The 21,075-nt window shown below is 40.8% G+C and overlaps 3 protein-coding genes across 5 annotated transcripts in view; 2 read left to right on the forward strand and 1 right to left on the reverse strand.

Moving 5' to 3' along the window:
- Positions 1-56: 56 nt before the first annotated feature.
- LOC127376883 (caspase recruitment domain-containing protein 19-like) lies at positions 57-5,938 on the forward strand. 2 transcript variants are annotated; one of them, XM_051424257.1, is made up of 6 exons: positions 57-227; positions 1,693-1,838; positions 2,014-2,170; positions 2,722-2,790; positions 4,951-5,016; positions 5,197-5,938. In XM_051424257.1, exons 1-6 carry the CDS (start codon positions 89-91, stop codon positions 5,301-5,303), a joined length of 684 nt encoding a protein of 227 aa, XP_051280217.1. In that variant the 5' UTR covers positions 57-88; the 3' UTR covers positions 5,304-5,938. The 2 variants fall into 2 exon arrangements, with proteins under 2 accessions (XP_051280217.1, XP_051280218.1); XM_051424258.1 differs by lacking the exon at positions 2,722-2,790.
- A 2-nt stretch (positions 5,939-5,940) lies between these two features.
- On the reverse strand, positions 5,941-17,330 carry LOC127376884 (ninjurin-1-like). Of its 2 annotated transcripts, none has more exons than XM_051424259.1 (4): positions 16,821-17,319; positions 10,872-11,109; positions 8,066-8,224; positions 5,941-6,546 (listed from the first exon to the last, which is right to left on the reverse strand). In XM_051424259.1, the coding sequence occupies exons 1-3, from the start codon at positions 16,863-16,865 to the stop codon at positions 8,082-8,084; spliced, it is 426 nt and encodes a 141-aa protein (XP_051280219.1). In that variant the 5' UTR covers positions 16,866-17,319; the 3' UTR covers positions 5,941-6,546; positions 8,066-8,081. The 2 variants fall into 2 exon arrangements, with proteins under 2 accessions (XP_051280219.1, XP_051280220.1); XM_051424260.1 differs by lacking the exon at positions 5,941-6,546 and adding an exon at positions 10,661-10,745 and having other exon boundaries at positions 8,133-8,224; positions 16,821-17,330.
- A 47-nt stretch (positions 17,331-17,377) lies between these two features.
- The window catches only part of LOC127376881 (serine/threonine-protein kinase WNK2-like), a 42,391-nt gene continuing 38,693 nt past the window's right edge, over positions 17,378-21,075 (forward strand). Inside the window, 2 exon segments of the mRNA XM_051424254.1 lie at positions 17,378-17,934; positions 18,294-19,121. Coding sequence (XP_051280214.1) covers positions 18,474-19,121 — 648 coding nt within the window. The 5' untranslated portion in view covers positions 17,378-17,934; positions 18,294-18,473.

The raw sequence follows: 21,075 nt of genomic DNA on the forward strand, positions 1-21,075 counted from the left end.
TATACAGATCCTGCTAATCTGCCTGTCAGCTCAGTCTACCGTCGCTGATAATCATCATGTGCCCAGAGGTCAGTCATGTGGCCCCGGGATGCGCACGGCGGCGCAGCGTGCTGATGTAACGGGACAGCAGAGACCGTCACACCGGGGAGAACAGGAAGTTTCACCGGGGAGGTTGTCGGTCGGAAGGAGCGAGTGCCACGCACGTCGTTTGTTTGTCAGTATGACAGGTTTGTGAAACAAGGGTAAGATGTTTTGTTTTGATTAAGATGATTTACACTAGGCTAATCCCTGCGCCCGGACTTCTAGGATACACAGGATCGCTGACCGCCCACTGTGCCGTGAGGCTGCACCACTTGTTGCACAAACGTTTTAAGTTTAGTCGTTGCTATGGCAATATGTTATTATTAAATAACACATTGATTTTGGCTTCATGTGAAGAAGTATTAGGGCGTTACTTAACAACACTTGAAAGAGGCTGAATATTCTGTCCTGATATCCAGCCTATAAATAAAAGACAGGTTGTGTATATTTAATACATTATGGACTGCCATTTTCGTCAGAATATTCAGATCTTTATTTAATATATAGATATGCATGATTGTCAGTCACATCCAAATCTGATTTATTTTTTTCATAAAGAACTGGCATAAATCTGACATTGGAATGAGGTAGTTTCATTTAATCTTGTTTATAGCAGGATATTCTGACTCATTTGTTTAAGGATGTGTTGAAAAAAGACAAACTGAACTTGCACACTGGAAAAACTATACAGATTACAAATTATTACCTCACTTATTTATTGTCTACTACATTTTGTTTAGTTGCCTATTTGCTGCATGTCTGCTGGATGAGCTGTAAGTACAAGTTTACTTGTGTAATGTGGTACAAGAAATCTTTCAGAAATCCTAATGACGGATATCAAACACACAACTGCACAGGCAAAGATCATCAATGGCCACGAGTTAACCCTCACCGAGACTTACTAAAGGACACTTAACGGATATCAGCCACTCTAACTTCTTGTCATAATGTCCCCGATCTCTGCTCACAGTGAGATCCCCATCTTCCTCCATTAAAGTGAGCTGGGAAGGACATCAACAGTGAATTGGCAGGAGAAATGTAGGGTTTGGTGGCGCTAACAGGCATAATAACGAAACCAGGGACTGTATCTTTTAAAAGCTTCTGTAGTATACAGCCACAAATGGCCATCAAGGTGAGCCAGCACCTTTAATACTCAACAAAGAATGTGACCTTCACCAAACTGGCATTCGCTGCATCTTTCTGTTATTAATGCACACCCTAACTCATCATATCATCATAATTACCTGATTTTTAGTATTATCATTAATCAAAGAAAGTGTTGCCAACCATTTTGCAGTGTATTCATCTTTCTAAACTGGAGAATAAACCTCTTAGTCCTTTATTTTCAGAACAGGACTGGTGCCAGGACCAGCTTACTAAGAAACTACTTAAGACTAGACATAAAATCTGCAAGCCTTCAATTAGAGCTTTGTAGGTTGCTCCAATTGTACAGGGTCATAACCTGTTTCTGATTTGACCTCCACACTATGGCATGTACGACTTCACGGATGTGTTACTTTATGAATATTCATTCAGAAATTAGGAATGAAAGCGTGTATGAAGTGTGGGGCTCATTTTATTTAACACTGTCTCTTGCTCGCCCTTGACTAGACATTGACGATCACCATGAGCTGCTCCAGAGGGACGCACAGTTCCTGTGCTCAGATCTGAGGATGGACACTGAACTGGTGGACAGACTGGTGCTGCAGCTGAACAGGATCTACCCCCAGATACTCAGTGACAAGGAAGCCCACAGGGTTATTACAGATAATATATGACACTGTTCCAACAATAAAACACACATCCTGTTTTGACAGTCATCATGTCCTTACACTTGAAACTGCTAAACTGAAATTGGAGTTGGAACAGAGGCACAGTGTGCAGGTATATAGGTACGTGCAGTGATTGAATTCAGCATGTGTATCCCTGCAGTTTAGGAACCTGAGCGTGCCCACCAAGGTACGGTTAGCTGAGCTGCTGAAGCACCTGCATGCGAAGGGGGAGGAGGCCTGTCATGAATTCTACAGAGGACTTCACATCCTCGCCGAGGACATCTATTCTAGCCTGCCCACCAGAGTCATACAAAGAGGTAAAAGCAGGGCTTGAACAGGGCTTCTCAGACGTTTTAGTGGAATATTGCCATACTTTAGTCAGATGAGAATCCTCTCTCTCAACAAACCTGTGGTCCTGCATCTGAATGTATTTTTGAGATGTAACTTCTTGCAGTAGTTTAGTGGAGAGATAAAATTAAAGGTCTTATATATAACACACTACATTTAACGATAAAAAATAAGCCCCGGTAAATAAAATGTGAGTGACATCAGTACCCAGAAAATGGCAAAATGTGTGTTAAACTATTACTTACTATTTTCTACTTTCATTTTTATTTTTTTTTAGTTCTGTTACTCAGGTAATGCAATATATTTTAAGTGACATGGTAAGGCAGATCTCAACCTCCTCGGTGTCCCATCATGGTGGATACCCTGCTGTGTAATTGCCCAGTCTGACCTTATGCAGCCTTATCCTATTAAGATACAGAGAAAAGCCAGGCATGCAGTTCAAGTAGTGGATCGGACATTACACAGACTGTTATTTAAAGTGTTGGGTTTACCCATCAACCATTTTTACTCTCTGTTATAGAGGTGGCAGATCCAAAAAGGACTTACAATATGGCAATCTACCCAGAGCGATATGTGCTAAATGATAGAGGTAAATCTACTCAACATCTCACACTACTGTTGAATACAGTAGAGAATTTTATGTGTTTTCTGTTAAGTTAAATTGCAAATACAGTCTAATATAAATATATATTATCTGAGTGTTTGGTGTAAAACAAATGATGACACCAGTGGTTTTAGCCAAGTATGTGCAGTCCATGTATACTTTACATTACCGTAAACCACTATTCAAAGCAGACCATATGGTTTGGATTGATTCCAGGTTTTCCAGGCAGTTTTGTATTTTCAAACAATCATCTTGCAGATATTTTAAATGTAATTGAGAGTAATGAACAGTAATCCATCACAGTAAGCAGTCAGTCAGTTTTAGTTTTTGTCAATTTTATATTATGACATTATATAGAGATACAGTTGCAAGAAGGAATGAATATGAAAACACTTCCTCTTTGGTGCATTCAGGAACACTTTAAAACCTGAAATGTGATGATTTAATCCAAAAAACTACAGAATTCCCATTAATCTTTTCTCACTGATTGTTTTACTACAGACTTGAGTGACTTTGATTCCATGACAACAGAGCTCATCAGTGCATAACGTGTCCCTGCTCAAAACTGCATTAAAATGTGATGATAACATAACTTTGAAATGAGAGCAAGATTTGCTTTTATAATTTGGTAGAGGCTTTAGTAATTAGATTTGATTAGATTCAACTTTATTATCATTGCACAAAGTACAAGTACTAAGACAACGAAATGCAGTTAAGCATCTAACCAGAAGTGCAAAAAGCTGTAAAGTGCAGACTAATGTGCATATGTAGAGGGATATAAAAAATAACATTATATATATATATATATATATATATATATATATATATATATATATATATATATATGAATATACTAGCAGGATATATACAGTATGGACAGCATTAACAGAATGAACAGAGTGAAGTAACACTAAGATATACAGGTATTAGGTTAAGATATTTACAGTATGAACAGATTAGCAGTAATTATATAGTGCAGATGTAGGTACAAGTAATAACTTGGTTGACATTATATACATACAGCTAGGTATGGATACACTAGAGGTAGATATGTGCAGTATAGACAGAGGCAAGTCAATACACTATAGATATATATAGTAGGACAGTATAAATACTAATGACATATATATTAATTGTAAGGGAAAGTTACTCTTAACAGACAGAAAATGTATTTGATATCTGTTCTGTCACTTTATTCTATTTATTTATTTTGTTGTTAATTATGTTCTTTTATGTTCTTTTTCAAAAGCCAGTACAACAAAGTGGGCATTGTGATGGATTAGCTGTTTAAAGAAGGTGTCCCTGCACATTGACTTTCAATCTTACTCTGACATGAACTGACACCGATGGCTGCCTGGAAAGTAGGATGTCATTCTCACAACTAGTGGTAAACTTTGTGAAATGGTGGGCAGCAGTGTAATGTAACAATAAATTGTAGTTAAAAGGCTAAAACACACCTTTAATCTGCAGAAGTTTAATTTGGCAAAATGGCTACTAGGAATGGTTTTTTTTAAATATGGTGGTCTTACAGTTTGTGTATGTGTGTCACTGTACCTCTGTACCCCTCGCTGATCCTCCGATAAGCCCCTTAAGCCCAACTAAGCTTTGTTCTTCTTCAGCAAATGCAGTTGTCTGCTGAACCTTTTAACCCCTAGCATCAGAATGTGGGCCCCACACTCTGCACTGCTTCACCATTCATCATCCCATTGCATCCAGGGCTCTGGCTTTGTGGGTCAGTTAAGCTCACGTGTTAACCGCCGTCCAAAACAGCTTCCTCTGTCCTGCATTCCTTTGAACAGTCATGGGGCGCATCCACTGGGTCAAAGGTGTGTCAGCCGGGAAATGGGTCATCTCTGATGTTATGAAACACTCACTCCCAATTATAAGTCACACAAAGAAATGGCTTATTTAGACTGTGAATAACAAGACCAATGTCTTTTCACAGAGCAGCTTTGGACCCTTGACTCTTGCCATATGCTAGTGTACATTTCAGTTTGTCTTAGTAACTTTAGTTGACATCATTTATTAGGAAGATACCGACCTACTATACACATTTAGTATGTCCACTTGCTTAACTTGCTTTATAAGTGTTATTGGTCTAATAGTCATTGATGACAACTTTATCTTTCTTCTGTCTATCTGCAGGACCAATGTTCTTCCTGAGCTGTCTCAGTTTTGTAGTGGGTATTGCAGTGCTCTACTATTACAGAGGTGAGTCCTACAGAATTATGTAGAACTATTCAGACCTATTTGTTCTTTGGCATGTTAAATTTTTCTTTGGATTAGAACCATTATTGTACAAGAACATGTAGCCTCACTAATTGTTTAATTTCATAACTCTGTGTTTAAATATTTCCTAAAACTCTTTGTTGCCACTCTTTCTGCCCACAGAGGGTGAGACATTGAGATGCACTGGTCCGTTTCTTCACTGCTCTGCAGCAAGACTTAGTAAAGATGTTTTAAATACCTATGCTGAAGTTGGAAGCCAGACAAAATGAGGCAGTTAAGGTGCTTAAATGCTTAAGAACGAGCCATGTGAGAAGAACAAGCAATGAAATTTGCCACTTTGCTGTGCCAAACTCATAACGCTATAAACTCTTTTTTCTAAAATGTAAGCACTAATTGACTTGTTTTTTAATCCCTGAAAAGCGGACATTGGCAAGCGTCACAAACTCTATATATGAAGAAAAATATAATGTTCTACCATAATATTTGTATGTATGAGTTTTGCCTGAATTTATTGTGTATGCACAATGAAAAAATTCCAATCACATTTTCAGTGAAAAGTGAGAAACTAACTGATTAACTGCACACCCGCACAGGTGTTTTCTATCTGGCTGATTAGACCTCTGTTCAGGTTGAAGCTGGGTGGAGCTATGCTGGGAATTACATGTCACCAAACTCTGTGAACCAATAAGAATGATACCTGCTCTAACAGGTACAACAAGACCAAAAGAACGGTGAGGGAGATGCCAATCAAGCACCGGCTGTACACACCCACACTGTCCTTAGAAGAGGTCTAATTAGGACTTAAGTGAAAACACTGGTGTGCGGGGACCAAATTGCTTGGATTTAACTTTGACTAACATTGTTCAACCTTTGCTCAAATAAAGCACAAATCATTTTGACATCACGCGGAGTTCTTATTTTTAATCTTGTATGACAAAGAATGGAAAAAAGATATACATAGAAATGTATGCAAATTAATCAGCATGGTATGATAGTTAAAATGAGAATTCAGAATAATGAGCGGTATGGTGATTAGCATTTCACATTTGTGTCTGGCACTGTTTTGTCTGCTGTGAACATGAAGTGGAGAAATGATAAAACATTTATCTCACTGACTGAACAGCATCAATATATACACTAGAGGGCACTGCTCCCTCATTCAGTGCACCAAAGTGGAAAACAAGGATAATGGAAAATCTTCTGGTGTGGTATAACACTGACAAAACGGAGACAGCCTGCATTAATTAATAATGACAATTAAATTGATTCAATGAATAAAGTCAACCTAATTAAATGCTACATTAAACGCTTTTGACTTCTCGAGACAGACTTGGGTGCAGAGTGGAGGCATTTCATACTCACTTGAAGACCTTTCAAGTATTTCCTATAATAATGAATCAGTAGGAAAATGGCCACAGCAAAGATGGTACAGTGCAGCTCTGGAGGAAAGCTCAGGTGTCTGATCTCAGGAGATTTGCGTCACTGAGCTGCACTTTTCCGCCTCTGTCTTCTCTGCAAAGAGAGAGCAACAGATGAGAGAGGGGTGTCAGAGAGAAAGAGAGAGAGAGAAAGAGAGAGAGAGGAGGGACGGGGAGGTGTTAAAGGGGGTTGAAAGTGTCACCAGGATGATTGTCCAGTTTGAATACTGGCATCCACGTTCCCATGAAAGAACTATTTATAATCTTGTTTCACACAAGCCAAGACTCCTCGTCGCTCATCAGCATCCTCTGATGTTAGACCCCCACAGAGCGTTTGTTACACTTCAGGCTTGAGACTGAGCCAGAACTGTAGGAGCCATAGACATACATTATGTATATATATATCAGTCAACAGATCTACCCAGAGTGGAGCTGTGTGTGTCATGAATCTGGCTCTCGGCTCGTCTGGCAGTTTCCACGGTTACCAATGATAGTTGTGGAGGAGGAAGAGGATCAGATTGTGACGTTGGTTTGTCATCTCAAAGGTGCTTTGTCACAATTGCGTTGAAGAAATTATAGATGCGAACATGAATATTCTTCAGGTGTTTAACAGATGATTATGGGAAAGCAGGCTCAAACTGTTTGTGTTAAACCACTCAAGTGTATAAATTGAGCATTTGCTTGGGCTCTAATTGGGGTTTCTGTGACACTGCTGAAACACAGTCTAATTAAGGCTTCCATTTTAACAAGCAGTTCTGCTGGGGTCTGTGCTGTGTTGACTCTGACTCACCAGCTGTTGGTCCGGAGAACCACAGACAATCTCAAGTTTTGCTCATAGCACAGAGAGTCATGGCACAACCAAACATTGTTATAATTGAATGTTAGGCATGACGCCTGTGGTTGGGGACAGATGTATCGGTATGGTTAAAGCTGTGCAGGTGGGTTGGAGCTTTGAGTTACATGAGACACACCCTGCCCTGCATACATTTGCTCAGCAGACCCATCAGACCTCCTGGTCCGAGCTGTCTGGAAAGGAACCATGACATCTTGCTCAAACGTCATCAATGCGATTAAAAATTGAAGCCTGTTCAGCAGTCACCATTTGTGTGTGTGTAACTGTGGCTGTGCATTTGCTGTCTGGCCAGTGCTTGGGGTCACTCTCGGGCAGCAAAGGAGACAGACAGTATGAGGTCACATGTGCTTGACTACTGTTGTCTCCGCTTTCCTGTTTGTCCACCGGGAACAAATGTTGTGTTGTTTACGTACCAGACCTCTTTGTCACTGCTGCTGTTTCTCTCTTGTTCGTTGTTTTCTGCAGTACAGAACAATGATTTTCTGGTAACTGAACAGTGGTTGGATTTTGTTCTTGAGTTGTTTTCTGGAAATTTCTCTAAGAGCCTGGAGAGGTCAGTGTGTTTGTAGGTCAGGTAGGAGATTGTGGAGGTCATGTCAAGAGAGGAGAGGACCAAAAACATGCTGACTACATGGATATCTATAGGACCAAACTGCACAGGAAGGCAGGAGAGAAAATACCTGTTTGAAAAGAGAGAGGGGAGCAAAGAAAGAGGATGAACATAAAGAATGTATGTGATTAGCAAAAAGAGAAAGAATACCTGCGTGTGTTCTTGGTCAGTCGCTGCGGTTCGGCCTGTGGACTCCAAAAGCTGTGATGAAGACATTCACGACCACAATCACAAAAACCAGGCCTGTGGCCAAGTTTTCCATAAAGTTCAGCCTCCAATGCTTTTGCTCATCATTCAGATTCCATTGAACTGTGGACAAAACCAGGAAATACAATTTAACAACACAAACACACACTCAATAAATGTCTAGTCAAACATCAGCAATCTACTTTATTCTGGGACCCAAGCCAAATCATTTTATACAGACTTACTGTCAACCAGCAGTCAATGTATACTGAACAGGGAGTTCACTTTCTATGAGTGATCAAACAAAAATGCAGAGTATCAAATATTTAATTTTGACAAGGTCATATGAGGATGTGTAACTGAAATTCATCATGATGAATGAGTCTAATAATAAATAGAAAACATATTAGGATTTTTACCAAAAGAAAGTTGGAAATTCTACACATTTATACACAACTTTGTTTGATTTAAAGAGTTTCTGAATACATTTCTACAGAATGCCATTTCAGCTTCTCTAATAATTAAATCATTTTTATGAATAGATAACAAAACATTACAGTATCCATTAATGTAAGTAAAATATATCACAAAGTAAATGACAAAGTATATTTTACAGAAGCTTCTTTAAATGATGAGCTATTAACACTAATGTTCTGTTTGGGCTCCTGGAGAGCCGGGGTCCTCTTAGTTAGCTCAAAAAGAATATACTTAATATTGTTTTATCACCATGATACCTCATGACTTTCCTAATTCTATGAGAAATGCTTACAAACCTTATTTTGAATTGATTTGTTACAGAAGATGATGTTTAACTGTTTGGGGTCTGAGAGACTCCAGCTATAAAACCTGGTTAATTACAGTGGATTCATCTTCTCTATATACCTGTGATTGGTGTTGACAGTAATGTTTATTCAGCAATATCCTCCCAAATCCCAAATATGTCTGTTTGGATTTATGTAATTTGAGTTTTATAAGGAGTCTACACACTGTACATTTCTTTGTCTGAGAAAAGCATTTGTTTATGCACTAGCCCATTTTTCATTTTGACACATCAAATGTGCAAGCTCAGTTAGAAATGAAGGAACATTTCAATACTTTAAAATTTAAAGGACAAATTATTCCTATAGTCAACAGATGTTCAATGTTCAATTTAATGCTGATATGGGTACCATACAAGAATAATATAGATGTGCAGTGGTAGTATTAAGGTATAAAATCAACAAGCTTTACCTTCGACTTCACATCCAAATACTTATTTGTGGGCATTGTTGTGGATACATTCATTTAAGAAAGGCAAAGACAATGCAGAAATAAACAGGACAATAAAGGGAAGAGTGAACTGATCAAGGGAAGCTTGTATTTCCCATATAACACTGCTTCATTAAATTTGTGCTTTGTTACACAGAAAATGATGAAAAAACAACAAATCCATGTTGTGCTAATGCCATAAATGTCATCTTCATCATCACAGGGACTGGTCTATGAATAATGCAAAATTAAGGTGTGATCAGGGAAATGTGTGTGGGGGAAGTATACAGTAGTTCTGACTCTACAGGCACATGCTATGTGTATGTGTGCATATGTGAGTGTGTGGAGATTACCAAAGGTTAAATGGTGTAAGGACCCCGCCTGGTAGTGTGTGTGTGTGTGTGTGTGTGTGTGTGTGTGTGTGTGTGTGTGTGTGTGTGTGTGTGTTTGATCTGCCTGGGGTGGGGCGGACTGGTATTGGGGGGGGGGTGGCGTTGATGGTATGTGGGCCACTCACATCACGCATCACTGGCTCCATTAGACAGAGCTGGATTCATGGGAGAGGGAGGGGAGGATGGTGGGGGAGAGCAGAGAGGGCAGCGGGGTTCAGAACAGTCAAAGAAAATGAAGGAAGAGGAATGAAAAGAGCGTTGAGAATGAGATGTTTGATATTCTGGTGGAGACGAGGGGGGCTGGTGGAGTCAGAGGATTTGGTGGATGGAGGGGGTCAAAGTGGGCAGGCCTTCATGAATGCATTAATGTGTGATGACTCTATGTCTCTGACTCGACCTTGTTTCTGACACGAGGCTTTAGAAAAACTATGGCCTACAATATCTCACTGAAAATTGATTAGATTTTAGATTAATAAGATTCTAGATTACTAGAAAACAATTTATGTTAGTATATACCAGCAAGATTGTTATATTACAGGTATGGAGACGATACTGACATATTTTTTAATTTACTTCTCCTGCAAGAGCTGAGATGAGTCAGTGTGACCCAGCTAAAGTTCACTGACCCACTATTCAGTCCTTCAGAAGAAAATTAACCGTCACTGGTACATCTCATCCTAACTCATCTTTACATCTTCATGGGCCTGTTTTTCCCCACCCCAGATATAGCTTTTAAAATGTAAACATCCTCAAAGTCTGTGGACATGTGAATAGCTAGCATTTTTCTATTTACTCCAAGACGTGCAGAGACACGCACACTGACACAGACATACTGACATATTTACACACACACATACACAGCAGAGAAATTAAATAACTTCCCTCCCTGGACTCCCAGGAGCACTAAGTGAACTCTGACCTGGTGTTAAGTCTGGTTGCCATGGTTACAGCTACAGTCCAACTGGTAATAGGTTGTTTGTCAGGAGTCAGTGGACTTGACATTGCTGAGGGACAAGGGTGGAGGAGGATGAAACACAAAGGGCATGTGAAGGTTGTGAAGCTTGCCAGACAGCAGACACACCTCTGGTATATACCAAAAGGGCTCGGGCTGTGTTTATTTATTTTCTCACCTATGAAGATAAGCAGGATCCCAACTGTGACCTGCAGACAGAGGGAGATGCTGATTAGGGTGATGATAGAGGTGTAAAAAGAGAAGTTTGGCCCCTGCTCCAGCACAGCCTTTAGCTGGGAAGCGTTAGCCATCAGTAGAGCCACATCCAACATGCTCTCAGCTGCACTCTTCTTATTGGCATAGTGGTTGATGTTCAGAGGGGCTGGGCTGCCGGGCCAAGCATCTGGACGAGAGGCCTGGGGAGAGAAGAAAGTAACTGGCACAGAGATAATGTTGATGGCTTTGAGATAACGCCTGAAAGTAGAATGCCTGGAGATAAACAGAAATGCATGCTCTGTGCTGCTGCGTCTTGTTCTCCCAACAGAACAACAAGGCAACATGTTGATGAGACTAGCAGTAATTTTGTGCTTCCTGTGCAGTGATGGTGAGGATCTGGTTATCATTCTGACCTAATTAGCACAACGCGCAGCCATTATAGAAGAGTGACCTTTGAAAAACAGAGCTATTAGTACAGCAAAGAGATACTGACATGCTGGTAACAGACCCATTAAAACATAGTGAACATGAACAAGTTAGCGTAAGTGGTGTTCAAGGCTTTCCACTTGCTATGGTTTCAGATGATCACATTCAATCTGCAAATGTGTTGCTGTGAGATCTCTATTGCACTAATTTTGTTGACTTTTCAAACCAAAGCAGTGTCTAACTGTCAGTCTTGTGGTTGAAAACATACACCCCCGTCCCTTGAAGCAGGATAACAGAGTTAGCTAGATAAATGCACTGACTAAAGCAGTATCCAGCTAACTCACCCCAGAAAAGGCTCTTTTTTGCAACATCAGCATCAATCCTGCTCTGTGAGACAGCCCTGGTGATTGTTTAACATTATATTTTTACTGTATATCGAGCAGATAACAAAATGCATCTAAATGCACAGTATTTCATGTGTTATATTACATATTCTATACACCGGGGACTTGCTGAGTGATCAATAGTTGATTCAAGCATTAATGAAAATGAATCTTAGTTTTAAGTTGAATACTACAACCTATTGATTCTTGTGTGGGTGTTGATTATGTAATAAAAGCGTAGCTAGTGTGTTAGTTAGTGGGTGTGTGTGTGTGTGTGTGTGTGTGTGTGTGTGTGTGTGTGTGTGTGTGTGTGTGTGTGTGTGTGTTTGTCTACTCCATCCCAGTGGACTCTGCACCGGCACCGTCAAGAGAAAAACATGTTCTGGGTCAGCAGGTGCTGGATAAACAGTCTGCTGGTTGATAAATAAAAAAATTGCTCTCTTTCAAAATGTTAAAAAAACATCTGCTGCTGAATGAACACCCAATTGGAACTACTTTTCAGCAATGAATGGCTAACACCTGAGCATCATCACTAAACGACTTGGTCGTGTCAAGGCCTAAAACTCGCTCACCCACTGCGAACCTGAAATAATCAGCAATGCTCGCAGTATCTTCCTCGACACTGAAGCCTTCCCCTTTTCTCACAACACACCCCTGCAGCTGCAGAGAGCATGGTTTGTCAGGGATTAACCAAACCACAGAGCTGGTACGATCTGTCTTCCTTCTGCTCCAGGGATAGAGACTAAAAGAGAAAAGAAGAGCTGTACCCTCTAATTTGCTATGGGGAAGGCTACAGTGAATTACAATGTCTTTAGGAGATTCACAACAATCAGCTTGCATGGTTAAATTGATGTCTGAAGGGGAAGTACAAACTGCACAGAAGGTGTGGTAGTGGGGGTTGGAGAAGAGTTAGTACTCTGGTTGCAGTAATTATCCTGATGAGTTTTTTTTTTTTCAATCTGTGATAACTACTGGACAAGCCATGTTTAATTCTCTTAATAAGCCAATAAGCCATTGCTTTTTAGGACATGGATTACATGTGTAACTGGCCAAGTTCTTCATCTGGCAGAGTACCTAATATAATTTTAGATTTTATCATTTGGCATTGCTTCATGTGAACACTGCAGAGACATCCCGTCAACATCTAGCAAACTTATAAAAAAAAAAAAAAAAAAAAGCTTGGTGAGCTTTCTCCAAATCTTTTTCACTCTGAGCCATAATGCCCTGTGGTAAGACTCATAACAAGGAATTAAGCAGCTCTTCAAAACATGTTTCCCTAGATTTCACGGGGAAAAGGCAATGTGGCGTGGCGTAGTGCCTTTGTGACTGTGATTTGTGCCAAATGCCACAAAATGGCACACTGTCATGACGTGTCAGGGTCAGCCATTCTGCTCTCAAACACTGACACAGGCTTTTCAAAGACAGCCCTTTATCCCAGAGTCAACAGACCACAGTGAGATAATGCTTGTTGTGAGATCACAGGTTCGAAACGTGTACTCAGTATGTCTAGAAACACAGGAGATGATTTTTCTCCAAAATTCACCAGTAAACATAAAAAACTCCTTTTGACGTATTGTATTGTGTGTATAGTAGGCCAAAAGTAAAGGCCACCTACTCAGGCAGTCCTAAGTTTTTTTCAGGATTAATCCTGCTGTCTACTCATATCATATGGCTGAGAACATAAGATAACAACTAATCACAGCAGAGGAGACAATGTAGAACAATATAGGCCATATATAGTCCGTGGTATTTCACACTGTGCTGGCGTGAAGGAGAGGGAGGGCACGCTACACGTGCAGATATCCTTATTACAGAATGCATCTGAGCTAGGCTTTCATTTGGATAACACATCAAGTTGAAAAACCTGCAAGACAACCTACATTTGCATATTTGCACTGAGTTCTTGTCAGTCACCCAGGCATCTATTGTTATTTTGCACATACTAAAACGAATAGTTCTCATTAAGTCAATCGTTCTGTACTGGTCCTAGGTTTCAATGCTTATTTTTGTGATGAATTATTCACACTGCGTTCCTTGTCTGAAATAGACTCGGGGGACACATTGAGGAGAAAAAAAGGGAGGAAGATGAGGAGGGGAGGGAAGACAGAGAGAGACGGAAAAGTTGTTTGAATCTGTTTTAACTCTCAGTTATGCGTCACTGAGGAATAGCTGATTGTTTCATACAATACTATTTAGCATATCCTGCTTTCTGCAGAATCATATCAGTTATCACTAATATTACAGTTATAAGAAAAGCAGATGATTGAAGTCATTTATTCATAGAGGACCCCTTAGAAGGATTAATGTTGACCAAAGTGCTAAGAGACGTTCAGTTATATAAACTGAACAACTAGATGAATGAATTAGTAGATACATAATGAATAAATATCACCTAAACAACCTGTACTGCCTGTAACATAATTAGGAAATAAAGAATATTTTCTAGTTTTAGAATTATGTTATATTTATTGATATTAACATAAAATGTGAAAGCACAGTAGAAAAAACACATAAAGCAGAGAGAATAGGGACACAGTCACAACAGTTTACTGTCACTTATCGATTGAGTAGTCAAATGGATCTTCTAAACAGGATTATAAAGGAAAGCTGAAGGGGGTAGAGAGAGAGGGGGTGACACACAGCAAAGGGCAACAGATATGACCTGAACCCATGTCCCCTGCAGCATGGACCCAGCCACTGCACATGGGGCCCATCTCCACCAGGTGACCAAACCAGGCGAAGCCCTAAACAGGATTTAAAAACTAAAGGAAGAAGAAAATCTCATACTGGGTTGTTAACTGTTCTCTGTTTTGTACGATGGAATGCATGATCACCGTTAGATTGTAAATGGGGAGGAGTAATTGGGCTGAAAAACTACAGGGCCTGGAAGTAATTTACGGAAAGATCAGGTTAAGCGAGATTCAAACGGATGCCGATTCCTGCAGTACTTTACAAATAAAAATACAAATAAAAGACAGCTTCTTTACTTCCAAAGCTACAAACTACCCTTTCACTCATGAGGAAATACAGTTGGGGCCCATCATAAATAATTATTTTAATGTCTTCCTCATAGCTAGTTGCAGTGCAACTTCTGGAAGGCTGCAATTTCTAAATTCCTGATATTGAACCTAAACCTTAAACCTAATTGAATCATAAAATAGATTAAATTATACATAAATAGACTTCTCATTGTGTATTCAAAGGCCCACTAAAGTTCTGGCTTACTTCCAAGCAGAAGAAATGAACTCATTCAACTTGCACACCTAATCCTAAACTTTACCCCCTTTTCCCACATTGTCACACTAACTGATTACAGCTAAGCTAAATACCTGCGTGTCAGTTACTGTGAGAGTATTGCTTTGTACCACTTAGTTCTGTATCTGACATGGAGAAAGCTCTTTGCAGAAACAATGCAGGACACCACTTAAAGACACGTTGAGACTATGCATATATTATTCAGTTAATTGAACTTGCTACTGTTCAGCAACATGATGAAAAAGCAAATGAACTTGCATCTGTAACTGCATGGGTGTGTGTGTGGGTTTCCCCTCCTTTTGTTTTTTTTTTTCATACATCAGCACTTCTTTGCTTTCCATCCATCATGTCCTCTCAGCAAGCTCCCTCTCTCACTCACCTCAAACGCTGGCCCTCTTCCAGATGAGGATCGACCCAACTGTAAATCTAATTTCCATGATTCTCTGTAGGGCTTTTAGTTTTACAGCCTTACACAGTGCAAAGCAAACATGGCTGTGTTTAGAGCATGGTCTATTGCTCAGAAAATCTCATTCTAGAGAAAGTTGCAATGCAAAACCTAATGATTATCAGAAAAAACAAAAGGACATCCTCAAGAATGTGCTAATGCTGCACTGAAATCTGACACCGAATCTAATTGGTCTTAGATTTCAGTGTAAAACAGACACAGATATTAAAAGACTGTGGAAAGTCTGCATATAAGAACAACCATGGATTGATTCCATTCTTATCGACTCACACTGGAGGAAGACACATTGTAAATGAGACCAGTTGCTAGTTTTATTGAGCGTAAGGGTATTACGTTCTGCATCTGTTGGCTGAGCTCTGACAGCGACAAGACAAGGAAGTACCTCTGTCTGCCAGGGTCTCTCTCTCTCTCTTCCTTCTCCCTTCTTCCTCAAACACACACGCACACACTTACATGTCCATCTGAAATTAAATGGTGCTATTAAGACAGTGCATATGGAGATGACATAGCAAAGTCCATCTCCTTGCCCTGTAAAACTGGATGCAACTCTGAACCACCATATATTGTAATTACTTGTCAAATGGCAACTTCAATCACCACATAAAACCCAATAAACACTCACTGTCCTGCAACAATCTAATTGTGGCATGAAATAGGATGACATTACGTAAAAGTGAAACTATGTGTGTGCATGTGTTTGTGTGTGCATTTTGACCAGGGAAGTGGAAACAAAGGAGCACATTCAGTATTTATAAGGTCACTCAGGTGCCAACAATGTTTCAGTCCTCAACTGAACCAGACTGTCACCTGATCAGTAGGCCTGAAAACAGACATTTCTGTTTAAATGTTTCCTTTTTTTGGACTTGTTTCTGTGTGGACGTGCAATCTATCCCATTCAGCATAATTTCTGGTCTGCAAAGTTTAGAAATTGTTTCCCCCCCTCATATAGATTACATTTAATATGAGAAGAGGTCACATGGGGTGGATGCTCCAACGTGATCACCTTACATAAAAATACAATAACACCGTAAACTATGGCTTTTACTGTGGCTATTACCACAACTTCACAACTTTAGTATTCATTGCATGACTGCTGCATTGAATTCTCCTCAATTTTCCAGGTACTAAATGTGTCCATTTCTAGGCTCTTGTTTAGCACGGTTCCCCTGTGATTGGATACCGTTGTTTGCATGAAAGCGAGATTAAAAAATCCCCTTGGTGGGCAGACAAACATTGCGTCCAGGCTTTTCTAATTTCTTGCAGTTGTCACACCTTAACATACCAATCTATTCTACTTCAAATCAGTCACATATATACCTAGCCTATAGCCTAGTATGGCATTTACCTGTTTCCCTTATAAAAATGGTTTCAAATATCTTACCTCAGTCCCACTTCCCCTGTTGCTGCTGATGATGTTCATCATCATCTCCCCATGCGTGTGTGATACTGCACCTCCGCCGCAGGCTGCAGCTCAAAGTGTCCTGTTATACGGGAAGAGAAGACGAGACCTGCAAGCATATCGCCTACTTAACAGATGCACATGCACTTATTCTGTCATGTGCCACAACAATGATGCATACATTTTCATTTATCTTTTTTTGTTGTTGTTGAGGAAATTGTGTTGCACAGCAAGCTGTTGAACCGTGAGTGAGCAGCGGAGAGAAAAGACACGTGATTGGACGGAGTTGGTTGAAGGGCGTGAAAGAACTGTATACAGACAGATACTAGGCTTTAAAAAAAATAATCATTTAACCACTTTGTCGTTCACTTGCACTGGAGTCTTTGTAGCTCTTTTTTTTTTTTCATGTGAGATTTAACATGTGTCACTCTTTTGCAGTGGAACAGCTACAGCAGTATGAGTAGGCTCCTCCGTGGTGTCCCAGCGTGCAGTGTTATTGGACGGTCCCCCCTCCAGTCGTTACCAGGGGCGTGGAACCAAGCGAGCTGAATGGGGAAACACATTTGTGTGTCTCGCCGTTTAATCTAATGGGGGTAAGAGAGACAGAGGCAAGCGAAAACAGTTGTCCGCGTAAATTAATTGCAGATCGAGGAGGGGGGTAAAAAAAAATACCCCTGTGTTTTAAAGCGGCCCGACTGGTTTATGTGGTTTTTTTGTAACTAGCCGCGGCGGCATCGTGTGTTGCTGCTGTATCTGCAACCCGAAGAGAGAGGGATGCGAGGACTTGGAAGGAGATAAATACAACGGATTCATCTATTTTATTTTATTTTTTCTTCTTGTCACTGTGGGGTTTGTGTTCAGACTTACTTGAATATGGATTTCTTTGCGGTTTTTTGAGGGGGTTAGCTCTCGTACGTGTAAAAAAATGGGGATAATATGCAGATAGGGCGTTTTTTAAATAAAAAGTCCACCTTTTTTCTGCCGTGGACAGTCGGCTAGCGTTAGCGACCTGGCAGGTCTGCAGTGTCCGTGTATCGCTGTGGAGTTGTTTTATTAGCCGAGGTTTTTGGTCGTTTTCATCGCTTTTTTGAACTCGGTAAGTCGTGTCACGTCTGTTAATTATATCATGTTTTTAAAAAAAGACTAAGCTAACCTTCATTTTAATGTGAAGGCGTTAAGTTGGCACCATTAAACGTTAGTTTTCCTGAATTAACGTTAGGAGCCTGTTTTGCTAGTCTTGGCCAATGGTGGCTTCTTCCTTAACGATATGTGTGTTTTAACTCATGTGCTCGTCTTTCCATCCACCTGCTTTTATTGACGCCAACTAAACTTCAAACTCCGTAATGACTTGACACCCTTAAACCCGATATACAGCTTCAGCATTGCCCCCCCCCACACACACACCAGTATTTGTTGGGTTTTTCTGTCTACTAACATTTTTAATTTTTTTTGCAGCCTTTGATATCGGATGAAATCTCGTCTATGTCATCCATCCCGGTGTTGTTAGGGGCCTCTGCTGGCAAACTGCGTCACCGAGTGGGCACTGCAGGTACTCATCTTTAAATCTGCATGTTGGGAAGTCTGGCCATGGCACGAATGACCTGGAAACCAAAGTGACTGAACTTCTAAATCACCATGGAGCCGGACGCGAGTTCAAACTCCGAGCCCCACCAAGAACCGAAATATCCATCTGTAACCAACTCTCAGTGTGAACTGGGCGTGAATATGTACGAGGCCATGGGTGATGGAAATGTCAATCTGGTGGACCCAGTAGTGAGAGGTGGGAGTGACCCCAGTGCATGTTCTTCCTCCAGCTATCAGAGGATTGTGCATCAGAGATTCATCAGGAGAAGTCTGTGGTTCTCGGACACAGATGAGCAGGCCTACGAAGCACCTGAATGTGATAACAGGAGTAAGATCCTGAACATAAACCTGCGGACAATAGTGGACAGGACACGGGGGACTAGTGGCGGGATACAGGAAGGTTCCAGCACTGAAAGTCAAGGTGGGCAAAAAGAAAGTGCAACGGAGAGCGCCAGTGCCGATGAGGAGAAGGAGAAAGGTGGAGATGCGTTAAATCTCACGTGCAACGATGCTGGTAAAATGGCTATCAAGGCAGCCAGTGAGGAGAATGAGGAGGAGGCAGAGATGAAAGCAGTCTCCACATCTCCGGGAGGAAGATTTCTCAAATTTGACATAGAGCTGGGGAGAGGGTCCTTCAAGACGGTCTACAAGGGCCTGGACACTGAGACCTGGGTGGAAGTGGCCTGGTGTGAGCTTCAGGTAAAGTACTAAAACAATCGATCAGCTTTACAGTCTCTTTCTGTGACACCCAAGGACAGTGTCGGCGTCACTTAAGTATATTCAACATTCTATACCACCCTTTTTTTTTTTTCAAATTCTTGTACTTGCCGATGGGCGTAGGAGACACAAAACAATAAATGTAATGTAATAACTATCTTCACATTTTTGTTTTCAACACAAGAAATAGATTAAATTGCAATTAGTGATTTATATAAGAGGGGGAATGCCAGACCTCCCTCTCTGTGCTCCCCCTCTCTGTCCGTGGAGGTTCACACATCACGCTACTATAATGGTGATGTCTTCAGGGAGCTGTCAGTCAGCCAGAGTCTCGTGGGGAAAGTCCACTAAGTTGCAAATGGGTTACCACTACATTTTAAATGGTTTACACAGGAAAAGTGATTGACAAGCACTAGCTGCTGATGTGGAGCCACATCCCACCACTGAAGCATAGTGATCAGCAGTTTTGCAAATGCACGAGGAGAGTCTATCTTGTCTTGCATTACACAGACACAGGAAAATCACCAGCTTAGACTGTGCAAAGGTATTAGCTAATTATTTCCGTCCTTTGGATACTGCAGCAGAGATTATCTCTCTCTCCCTCTCTCTCCCAGGAGGCTTAAGGGGGACTACAGTAAGCATGACTGCCCCCCCACCCTCAAAGAAAGAAAACCTGTGCTGTGAATTGTTTTTCTTTCACCATTCTGATTAAAAATAGTTAAAGATTAATTTCCAACAGTTTAAGTTCAGCCAACCTTCGTTTTTTGCTCTAGTCATTTGCCCAGCTGATATTTTATGTCACTGAGCACAGTTATCAGATCGGACAGTGCAGGAGATGCTTGTGTGTGCTCCGTCCCAGCAGTGTGTCTGACTGTTATGAGCTGTGCTACTCCCTACCTCCTTCCCTCCCTCTGTGCAACAGGAGGTAGGCAGACAGGAAGCAGCTGAAGTGCACTGTAGCCTGCTGGGAACCGTGTGGCGGTCCTGTGGCCTCAATGAATACTAATGCCTAGGGTACTGAAAACATGCTGCGTCAGTAACCTGAGAGACTAAAGAATGCAAACTGCTCGATGCATTGAAAGAACTAAACCTGTTTTGTATGACCGTCGCGCCACGAGGCGGTGACACATTTCTTAACCTGGACCTGGATAGAATGGCTAGGAATGAGTAAAGATACAGTAGTGCTGATAGCCACGGTGACTTCACTTAGATGATGATGATGATGTCATGCAGGCTGATTGTAGCGATGAGCAATCCCACATCTTCCTCAGCCTGACAACACTGAGCTGCAATTGGACTCAGCGGATGATAGGATGCAGAACCGGAAGCAATTTACTGTGTTTTATTCTCCCCTAGTGACACACATTAAAACTCCCTCTAGTGGACGATCAATAATGGATGTTAATTACAATACAAATGGTCCTTTCTCACAATCGTGTTCTGATCTAGGCGCACTGTCATATATTGTAGCTTTGTGCTGGCTGTCTTCGATTAAAAAACTGTTGAATAAACAAAATACTGTGCTGACCTGATCGATGTGTTTCATCAGAGCACTTTCTGGCCCATTAGCTTACTGAGTGGATCCGAACCGTTGCTTGAGACTTTGTTTGCCTCAGTCAGTAAGGTGACACGTGGCGCCTTCTTCAGTTGATCACAATTGGCTTGTGATCTCATGTTGATTAGTCTTGCCTTTTATTAAATTGACCATCCAGTGAGTTGAACCATCCAACAGTTTTTTGTTTGGCTTGTGTTTTCACAAGTTAGACTTTTCTCCTTGCTACATTACAGTAGGACTCCAACTAAAGATAGTTTTGATTATCGATTAACCTGTTAAATATTTTCTTGATTAATTGTCTAAGTTTTAAAGTGCCAAACTGTCCACCGTAATTTCCCTAAGGTGAGTCTAATGTGATATCTTCAGATACATTTGCTGTTT

This window comes from Dicentrarchus labrax, unplaced genomic scaffold (genome assembly GCF_905237075.1).
Source record: "Dicentrarchus labrax unplaced genomic scaffold, dlabrax2021, whole genome shotgun sequence".
In the NCBI taxonomy this organism is placed as follows: domain Eukaryota; kingdom Metazoa; phylum Chordata; class Actinopteri; family Moronidae; genus Dicentrarchus; species Dicentrarchus labrax.